General features: G+C 45.4%; 1 protein-coding gene across 1 annotated transcript; it reads right to left on the bottom strand.

Moving 5' to 3' along the window:
• Window positions 1-1304: 1304 nt before the first annotated feature.
• Window positions 1305-5162, bottom strand: LOC119322753 (histone deacetylase 6-like). The gene is made up of 6 exons (XM_037596259.1): window positions 4567-5162; window positions 3004-3444; window positions 2760-2902; window positions 2243-2333; window positions 2014-2148; window positions 1305-1597 (listed from the first exon to the last, which is right to left on the bottom strand). Exons 1-6 carry the CDS (start codon window positions 5107-5109, stop codon window positions 1574-1576), a joined length of 1377 nt encoding a protein of 458 aa, XP_037452156.1. The 5' UTR covers window positions 5110-5162; the 3' UTR covers window positions 1305-1573.
• Between the last annotated feature and the right edge of the window lie 5796 nt (window positions 5163-10958).

Genomic DNA, 10958 nt, shown 5'->3' with positions numbered 1-10958 from the left:
GTGCACTCTTGCAATTAAAAAGAACAAACACACGGCCCTTCCACCCACTAACAAGCGGGCACGAGGTAGGTGGCCGCGTTTAGGGCCTGTTCGGATGTCCGCTAGCTTCGCTAGATCCTCGAATCTCGCTTCTGTTTCCCGATGCCAGCTTCTTCGTGGATTGCAATCGATGGAAAACCGTTCGCTTCGCTCACTTCCGCTTCTAGTTCACGCCAGCAGGCCAGCCTGCCTGGGCGGGCTGGAGCCCAGTCGGCTCAAGAGGTAGACAGGAGGAGAGAGAGTGGGCTTGGCCTAGATCGGAGGGAAAAGGTAACGAACCGGTACGTGAATCACTTGGCGGTGGCGTTACTTCGTAAATTAGGCCAACTCCAGATCTCACTTTTCCTGGGATGACCAGAAGTGGTGCTCCAGTTTTTTGCACGTCGGGCACCCTCAGATCTGGGAAGCTTCCTGGAGTTTGACTGTTCGGTGCAACCTCTCCGCAGATTTAGAGGATTTGGAAGCTAGGCTGATGCCGAACAGGCCCTTAATATGACCGCGGGCGGTAGTTGGGCGGCCGACAGGTGGGGCCGCAGCAAACACTGAGAGGGCGTGCACCACCTCCGTTTCGTATCCGCGCGGACACAAACCAGGCACAAATTTGGGCCTGAAATGAGTTCAAACAGTCACCGGGCGAACGCGTTTTGGATTTGGGTCGACACGTTGGGCTGACGCTTTTGTTCGTTTTGATCAAAACAAACAAACACGCGCGGACGAATTAGGCCGGCCTATTGAAGTTGCCCTAAATGTGTTCCCTTGCCGGTCGTTGTCGTTTCTCTTATTGCAGAATGTGCCTTTCAAATGCTTTGTTTTGTTGGCACCGTATCAATGATGACCAAAAGCTCTTAGCTCATGAGCTTAATAAGCGCTCGATAGTTCGGCTTGTTAAGCTCATAGCTCACTTCTTAATAAATAGAGCTAATCATTGATCTCGGCTCGTTAAGCTTAACTAACTTAATGAACGAACTAACAATTTTCAAGAATAGCTCGTTAAGCTCGTTAATAACACAATATATATTTTTATCTTACGTGACAAACTTTTTGCACCTCAGTCCATCTATTCAATCTAATTGACATAGGAGGCAACAAACTAATGCACACATTATAATCTGTTAACGAGCCCTCGCTCGCTTAACGAACTTCAAACGAACCAAGCCGAGCAGGGGTTTAACTCATTAATCTTAACGAGCTTAACGAGCAGAGCAGCTTGTTAATCCACCCCTAGATGTAACCAGGAATGCTTGGACCACAAACAAAAAATCATGAGACTCATGCTACCCCGGGGTAGAGTACAGATTAAACGAAATGGAGGAATACAAATCCATACGAATGCACACATAGTTCCAGCATAAACATGTCGATGTGCCGAATGAAAGCGGAAATGTTAGGGGTGCCCGAAGCATTAACTGTTTCACAACATGGGTTTACAAAATGGTCAGGTGAGGGTACAGAGATTAGTATCTTCAAACACTTCCCCGCTCTTCAGCATGCACGTAAAAAACCCAGGAGTAAACAGTAATTTCGGGGAGCCAGTCTACAAATCATCATTTGATGCATCCTGCACCAACAACATTGAACTTTTTGTCAAGTCAAACTTAATTTCCAAATCAAAATAGTTCAGAGTTTCACATCATCGAAAGAGAACAAACAGTCAATGCTAGTATAGTACTCCCTCCGTTCACAAATATAAGATGTTTTTGATATTTCAATATGGACTACATACGGACTGAAATGGGTGAATAAACAGACTAAAACATGTCTATATACATCCGATTCACAAAAAAGTTAGAACATATTATACTCCCTCCGTTCCTAAATATAAGCCTTTGTAGAGATTCCACTATGAACCACAGACGCTGGTTCATAGTGGAATCTCTACAAAGACTTACATTTAGGAACGGAGGGAGTATTTGTGAACGGAGGTAGTAGTAGGCAAGATGGATGGCATAAGTGCTTTGGCGCAGAAGGGCTAACCTTCATGATAGAGTTGGCAGATAAGTCGTTAGCCTCGGTTTTCATGTGGTCAGGATCTTCTGTGTCAGAATCATAAGCTCCTCCACTCCATAATCTGCTGCGCTGAGCTGGTCTCTTGTCCATATCCTCCTCCTTCTATATAAGGAAAGCATCAAATAAATACACATGCATGACAAAGCAAAACAGTGTGAATCAGAAGGAATTAATGGCAACGGAAAAAAAAATGAACCTCTTCTGGACCTTCAGGATCTGATGGTCTTTCATGGAATTGAGCGTTTGGGACATGTTCTAACTTTGAAAGATGATCCAATATCATGTTCCTGCAGATTCCCGCACAAAAATTAGCCATATCACATGAAAAGGTCATCCTCCACAGCTAGAAACATGTATAGCAAAAAGTGAGCAAATGTACCCTAGCCATGAAATGCAAGGAGTTGGAATCTTGTTATGACATTATACAATATTGAGAACCAGAATTACAAGAGCCCAGGAACAAGCCAAGGAAAAAGGAACCAAATCATGCATGGAAGAAAGAAAATAATTGTAACTGAGAAATTCAACCATTTTATAGCAATAGTGAATTAAGTGTGCAGCTGAACAATACATTTTTAGAAGACAAACATACTGAATTACAATTAAATACTGAAAATCCAGCATAGATCATCATTGGCAGTAGTCTGCATAGAATCTTCTGGAGCAACTTCCAGCAAAAGAATGTGTACACATTATAGATAGAGTTTACTTACTTTATATTCTCCAAGTCTTTTGTAGTATTCAGATTTTCCACAATTCTTGGTTGAATATGAAGATTATAGTCAGGGCCAAAATACTCGTAATAGTCATTATAAGGCAACTTGTTATCAGGTTCAACGCCAACAGCAACTGCAGTCTGCATTGCAATTAACCCAAATACTATCAGTTTTGATAACTATCATGCAACAAATTTAGTCATATGTGTAGAGGGAGGGAGGGAGGGAGGGAGATGTAAACCTCATAGCACCAACAGCGAGCAACATTTCTGATGGTGTAACCTCCACCTCCCAAAACCATCATAGGAATATTGAATGACCTGAGAAAACGGAGGCAGTCTGCGTGGCCTTTCACAGACAGATTGAAGCAGCCTAACCTATCTCCAGCCAAAGAGTCAGCCCCACACTGGAGAACAACTACCTCTGGCTGATAAACCTCCATTACCCTTTTAATGATGCATTGGAACAGATCACGGAAGGTGTCATCATCAATACCATCACTCAGGGGGACATTTACAGCATAATGTTTCCCTTCACCCGCTCCAACATCAGTTATATGCCCAGTTCCAGGAAAGAAGTCTCCATACTTGTGGAAAGAAACCGTCATGACTCGGTTTGTAGTGAAGAAGGCTTCCTCCACACCATCTCCATGGTGGACATCAATGTCTACATATAGCACACGCTGGAACAGATAAAAAAAATGTTAGCCATAAGAAATTAAGATGGTCATCATAAAACTCAGCAGGTGGCATATCCTACAGGCTTAAAAAGCTTAAACATGGACGGTAATGCTTGACAAGTTTAGAATACATGTACCCTGCTTTATTGAACACGAGAGAACCTACTGTTGATTTTAAAACGAAAGGGGTGATAATATTTCAGGAAGCATCATTTACAGACAGATAATGGTAAGGTGGATGCCAGTCACCCGAGCAGCAAACTGGACAAACACAGTACAGGAGCAACTTGCTTACGAGGCTCCAAAACTAGTCAACAGCAGACTCGCAGAGTCTAAAATGATCAAACCTCGTTGTGTACAGAGACACATGCCTAATAAAAATTCTTGCCAGCAAAACCCAATGCCCAACATATTTCATGAATATTTACACCTACTAAAACAACTATATCAACCAACGGTATCCCCACAGAAATAAACTTGCAAACTGATAGAACATTAGACTAGAACCATCATTTCTCACATCCATGAGCTAATGCTGCTAAGTCCAAAATCGACATATCAGCTAATGGAAAAACTATTAGCAGCAACATTACCACATTATACACTTCATGAATATAGCCACTTGTTCAAATTAGCTGCAAATCACAAGGAAGCTGGATGCACAGCTTTGCATCCACACTCCTGATGATTTATAGCCATATACAGATACACACAGAGAACCCACTCCTAGTATTTCACAACAGTGGCTATATTAGCGATGAGAAAGGCTGCTTCAATCTGTCTGTGAAAGACCACGCAGGCTGCTTCGAATGCAGGCTGCTTCACACCAGAAGATCTCCACTAAAAAAACCACGAGAGGATCTACAAATTTTCTTTTGACCGTCCTGCATTCGAAGCAACCCGAAACCGTTAAAGGCCTAGCACCCTCCAATCAGGCACCAAAACAGTTTCCCGAACTTCAATGCCCCCAAATAATCACATCCTTTGCAATACGCATCTGAATCTAAACCCTAAGAACCAGTTACACAACCTATGAGCTTATCCATCCAAACAAATCAGGTGTGAAGGCGAACAAGGCTAAAAGTACGAATACCCCCTCGCGAAGAATAGTAAGAAAAGAAGTACCCTGTGGAACTTGAGAAGCTCAAGAATGGCGAGGACGATGTCATTGACATAGCAGAACCCAGAGGCCTCGCCCTTCTTGGCATGGTGGAGCCCGCCAGCCCAGTTCACGGTGATGTCGGCGTCGCCACGGTTGAGCTTGACGGCGGCGCCGATGCTGCCACCGGCGGAGGCCTGGCAGAAGGGGAAGAGTCCGTCAAAGACGGGGCAGTCCTCCCCGACGTTGAAGCGCTTGACGGCGCGGGGGTCGAGGATGGTCGGGTTGCCGGTCGCAGAGGCAAGGAAGGAGACATATTCGTCGGAGTGGAAGCGGCTGATGTCGGCTTCCGAGGCAGGGAAGGGGCGTGAGAGCTCGAGCAGGCGGTGCAGACCATAGTGGATAACTAGCGAGTGCGCCATGCGGATGCGGTGGGGCTTCATCGGATGGCCCTGCCCGTAGTAGTAGTCGCCGATCGTGGGCTCGTAGAAGTAGCTCACACGACGGCGGCGGCTGTCCTCGCCACCTGCCGGAGACGGCAGCGACGCTCCCTCGCCGGACGCCGCCATTTCGGGGAATTTCTTCTCTCTTTGAGGGTTATGCTTTTTTTTAGGCTTGAGGGGTCGAGGGTTATGCCTATTAACTCGCAAATATACAATACGAGGCCCACTAGGAATAAGGGCAACGCGGAGGCCCAAACCTCTCATGTGCAAGAGCATCTCCGACAAGTGATAATTCTCAAACAAAAAACAAAAACAAGTGATAATTCTTAAAAAAAAACTTCAACAAGTGATAGTTCTCAAAAAAGAAAAAAAAATCTCTAACACCTCTTATACGAGGCCCACTAGGAATAAGGGGTCGAGTGATAGTTCTAAAAAAATATCTCCAACAAGTGATCTAATTTTTTTTAGACTACGTGATGTAAATATTGGCAATGTAAAAAGTATTATGGGGTAGGAGAGAGAAGATTTTACATCAAATATGGTTGTCATTGATTTAACAGGTGATGTAAAAAAATTCCCCTCCTTGGCGACCGGTTTTCTCTCCGCAATTGCTAACTATCGAAACCAAACGTGACATGATAAAACTTACGAAATCGCAACAGACATAATCAAACATCATATGAAATTAAAGTTTAAATTTAAACTAAAGAATTGCGTATGACAAACTCAAACAAAGGTGCATATATGAAATGCATAGCCCTCTCAAATATCCCATTGCCTCAATCACTTGTTTCATGTTCATGGCTTGCTTCCACTCTATTACCATCGTTGTCATCATTGTCGACATTCATTGCTCCCATGTCGTCACCCCTGGCTCATATGCCGCCACCCATCGCTCCCATTCCACCCATGACACCACCCATGCCCCCTGGCACCACCCATCTCTCCCATGCTGCCCATAACACCTATCAATCCTCCCAGGTCAAACTCTCCCATCATGTAGCCTCCCATAGACCTTGTCGCCAATACTTGATCGCAGTACATCTCAAAATATTTTCTTGCCTTTTCATCGAGATTACTCATGTCCATTGTCATGATCTTTTGCTCCTCTTCCTGCTCTTGACCATTGCCTTCATTACTTTCTTCCCCTCTTCCAACTCCGCTATCTTCTTCTCGGTCGTCACCCTCTTCTCCTCGGCCACCTCCCTCTTATTCTCGGCCGCTACCCTCCTCTCCGCCATTTCTTGGGCATTTTCATTTTTCCTTTTTTCAGCCATCTCTTTTCTTGTTGCCACGATGCTTCCAATTACTCCTTCACATCATTGTCTCATCCCTTCTTCAACTTCTCCTTGCCACTCTTTCGTTTGTCGGGCCTCTTCCTAGGAGCAACCGAGATGGGAGTGGGGTTTATTTTTCCTTCCTCCGCACTCGATGCATCGTTGTCGTCGTCACCAACTTGTGTTGCATCTCCAACCAAGCTCTTCTTCTTTTGTTGCACTTTGTGGAACTCATGGTTCTTCCACTTCTCCTCATACTCAAGCTCCGAATAACACTAACACAAAGTGGATGTTTTGCCCTTCTTTGTGCCTTGTTTCCCTCGCCCCTTGAACAATTCTTGACAATTTTTCACCTTGATACCACGAGCAAGACAAGAAGTTAGCAATCAATACATTGAAGACATAAATGATTGTTTGGATAAATTTGAGCAAACATTGACCTTATTTAGGCAATTTCTACCACTTGGGTTCATACGACCAAGTTGTGTCAAGCTAGTCGCCCACTTTTGACAATCTGATGATATAGCTCCCCATATGATGAAGAGAAGCTTGCGTTCGATGGATGCCACTATTGCTGCGTTCAGGGAAGTACGCATAGATGCAATCACAATATGCGATCATTAGTTGCTCAACACCAACGACAGGATCAAGACCAATTTTTCCAAGCTTGACATAACAATGTGTCTTGTTGGGTATTGTAGTTCCCACTTCTTTCCTTGGGATTTGCTTCAAAAAAGGTCATCTTCCATGTATAGATGGTGCTCATATTGTGTTTCATATTCTTGCAAAGGGGATTTTTAGAGATAAAATATTGACATGTAACATTTGTGAATTGCAAGAATTTGCTCATCCACACTACATACACAAAAATTTCAACAACATACACAAAACATCACATCTCAATTGCATACATATATGCACAATCTCATGACAACTAATGAAAACAATCAGAGAAGTTTTGTTTTTTACCTTTCAGTCATTTCGTCAAACATGGTGGGGACGCTGATGGTCATGGCGAGGACGGCTCCAAGACGTTCATGAGCTCCTCGCGGTGGGTAGGCTAGGGAGGAGAGGCTAAGTTATTCATAAGATGCGATGGTGGCTGTGGAAGGAGTCGTCGACAAGGGCAACCTTCTTCTTCTTATTTCAGGCACGGGCCATGATCGATAGATCCTACGGAGGCCTCTTCCTGGTGCCAACAGTAGCGGACATGCGTGGCATTGGGGTAACCTTGGCATCTTTGCATTACCGGATGCACCCCCACCAACCGGTGGAGGCAAATCATTGTGGCACAAGACCTACGCGACAGACTAACAACTTAGGCTTGGTAACACCGCCGATGGGAGCCACAACAAGGACCACTGCAGGGTGGGCGAGAGGAGCGGTGAGGCCGGCGTCATCTGCGATCGCATTGGAATGGTCGTCCATGACTAATCGACGGTAGACGGCGGGAAACTTGCGCGAAACGGTTGAGCTGCGTGTGGCCAATTTTTTTTTGCCGGCAGCCACACAGATGCTGCAAATATGTAGCAGTTGGGAGCAAAATTTGGGGCCGCCCATTTTTTACATCACCAACTATAGATACATCGTCTATCGAAGCTGCATTTTTGCCTCTACATGCCATAAATGACATATTTTACAAAGTTGTGACGTTTGTTCATCACTTGAGCATCTCCAACAATCAAAGCATCTCCAAAAGATTAAAAAAAATGTCTCCTCCTATAAATGGTTATTGCGGGTGGGGCGCTTTCTCAAAACCTCAATATTTTTTCTCCAACAATCTATATTTTTATTTCTCCTTAAACTTGCATATAAACAACATATGCACGTGCATTCTATCAACATAGTAATTTAAGTAATGATATCTCAGACACACATAATTTCAAATCCACATGCTATAAAATTCAGTTCGAAAGTCAAATTCAAATTTTGAACATAACAAATGGTCCAAAAAATCATTTGAAGTAAACATAAACATGAAGAAGTTTATTGCCCATGAAGAGCCAAAAAATACACAACTAGGTTATCACGTGTTCATGTCTCACGTGGTTTTCGATATGTCGATACATGTCAAGAAATTTCTGGAGTCATTGTTCCTCCTTTGTGGGTAAATAGGTGGTATATAAATTTTGTTTCCACTTCCAATGCATGCAATCCATCCTCCCAAGCATACTGAGGAAGCCCTTTGATGCACCCATCTCAAGAAGTTTTGCAATGTCCTCTTCATTTGCTGCTCGTTGAAGGAAAACTCAACGAGAGTGAAAGGGAATTTCCCTCCCTAAATGTTGGGGAACGTTGCATGGAAAACAAAAAAATTCTACGCACACGCAAGATCTATCCATGGAGATGCATAGCAACGAGGAGGAAGAGTGTGTCTACGTACCCTCGTAGACCGGAGCGGAAGCGTTTCACAACACGGTTGATGTAGTCAAACTTTCTTCGCGATCCAATCGATCGAGTACCGAATGTACGACACCTCTGCGTTCAACACACGTTCAGCTCAGTGATGTCCATGCCTTTAAGACGGTGAGGTAGTGGTTGAGTTCCGACAGCACGACGGCATGGTGACTATGACGGTGAAGTGATCTCCACAGGGCTTCGCCTAAGCACTACAGAAATATGACCAGGGGTGTAAACGGTGGAGGGGGGCGCCGCACACGGCTAAGCAATTGTATGTTGTGTGCTAGGCACCCCCCTCCCACATATATATATAGGTGGGAGGGAGGGAGGAGCAGCCAAGGGGGCGCCCAAGTAGGAGGAATCCTACTTGGGGTCTCTCCCAAGCCGTCTTCTTTCCTTATTTGGAGCGCGGGAGGAAGGAAGGAGGAGGTGCCTCCCCTTTCCTTTCTCTCCGAAGGAGGGAAATGCAGGAGGGGGCACCCCTTCCCTTTCCTTCCCCTTAGGGCTGGCCAACCATGGGAGGGGTGCACCAGCCCCCTTGTGGGCTGGTCTGTCCCCTCCTTTGGCTCATAAGGCCCATATCTTGCCGGTGGGTGCCCGGAACCCCTTCCGGTGACCCGATTCCTTCCCGATACATCCTGAAACACTTTCGGTGTCCAAATACCATCGTCCTATATATCAACCTTTACCTATCAACCATTTCGAGACTCCTCTTCATGTCCGCGATCTCATCCGGGACTCCGAACAACATTCGACCACCAAAACATATAACTCATATAACACTATATCGTCAACAAACGTTAGGTGTGCGGACCCTACGGGTTCGAGAACTATGTAGACATGACCAAGACACCTCATCAGTCAATAACCAATAGCGGAACCTGGATGCCCATATTGGTTCCTACATATTCTACGAAGATCTTTATCGGTTGAACCATTATGACAACATAGTAATTCCCTTTGTCCGTCGGTATGTTACTTGCCCGAGATTCGATCGTCGATATCTTCATACCTAGTTCAATCTCGTTACCGGCAAGTCTCTTTACTCGTTCTGTAATACATCACCTTGCAACTAACTCATTAGTTAGTTTGCTTGCAAGGCTTTGATACGTCTCCGTCGTATCTACTTATCCAAACACTTTTGCCCTTGTTTTGGACTCTAACTTGTATGATTTGAATGGAACTAACCCAGACTGACGCTGTTTTCAGCAGAACTGCCATGGTGTTGTTTTTTGTGCAGAAAATAAAAATTCTCGGAATGTCCTGAAACTCCACGGAACACCTTAGAAAAAATAAAGAAAAATCCTCGCAAAAGATGAAGACCAGGGGCCCCACACCCTGCTCACGAGGGTGGGGGGCGCCCCCCTGGGCGCGCCCCCTACCTCGTGGGCCCCCTGGTGGCCCTCTGACGCCAACTCCAACTCCATATATTGGCTTTCGGGGAGAAAAAAATAAGAGAGAAGAAATAATCGCGTTTTACGATACGGAGCCGCCGCCAAGCCCTAATCTCTCTCGGGAGGGCTGATCTGGAGTCTGTTCGGGGCTCCGGAGAGGGGGATTCGTCGCCGTTGTCATCATCAACCATCCTCCATCACCAATTTCATGATGCTCACCGCCGTGTGTCGAGGATTTGTCACGGCAGATGTCCTTAGTGTCAGGACTTAGTCGCGAGGCCAACGCATCTATGTGGTAGCTTGAGAGGGGTTGAGCGGAATCGAGAGACGCAACACAAGACAGGGATTTAGACAGCTTCGGGCCCCGGGAAACATCATCCGGTAAAAACCCTACATGCTGTTTGAGGCTAGGTCTCATTATGATCACGAGGGAGTCGCCGTAAACCGGCTCTCCTCTTTGTGTCTAGCCCTAAGATTGTTTCTCTTGCTTGTAGCCTGCCCCTCTTTGGGGAGCCCTGCCCCTCCTTATATATGTTGAAGGGGCGGGTTACATGACTAGTCCTAGTAGGATTAGGATTACTCTATTACAAGTGGAGTCCTAGTCTTGCTTCCTTTGTAGGAGAATAGTCCTTACGCTTTCCTCATAAACCGCCCCACCATAGCGTGATCTGGCCTTCCATAAACCGCCCGTTGGGCCACCGGGTCTTGTCGCTCCTCTGACCCGCCTGTCGGATTACCAATAAATCTTAAACCGCCAGGTCCAAATGGGTTGCCGGTGAGTCGCCAAACTCTAGCCGGGTCATACATCCGGCGGTTTACACCGTGGGGTATATCCCCAACATTAGCCCCCAGTTTAATTTGGATTCATCCATTTTAAACTGATCTGCAACATAAACACAAGAAC

Source organism: Triticum dicoccoides, chromosome 6B, assembly GCF_002162155.2.
Source record: "Triticum dicoccoides isolate Atlit2015 ecotype Zavitan chromosome 6B, WEW_v2.0, whole genome shotgun sequence".
NCBI lineage: Eukaryota > Viridiplantae > Streptophyta > Magnoliopsida > Poales > Poaceae > Triticum > Triticum dicoccoides.
Note: the sequence above shows the minus strand (reverse complement) of the source record. Positions and strands in the feature narration are given on the sequence as shown.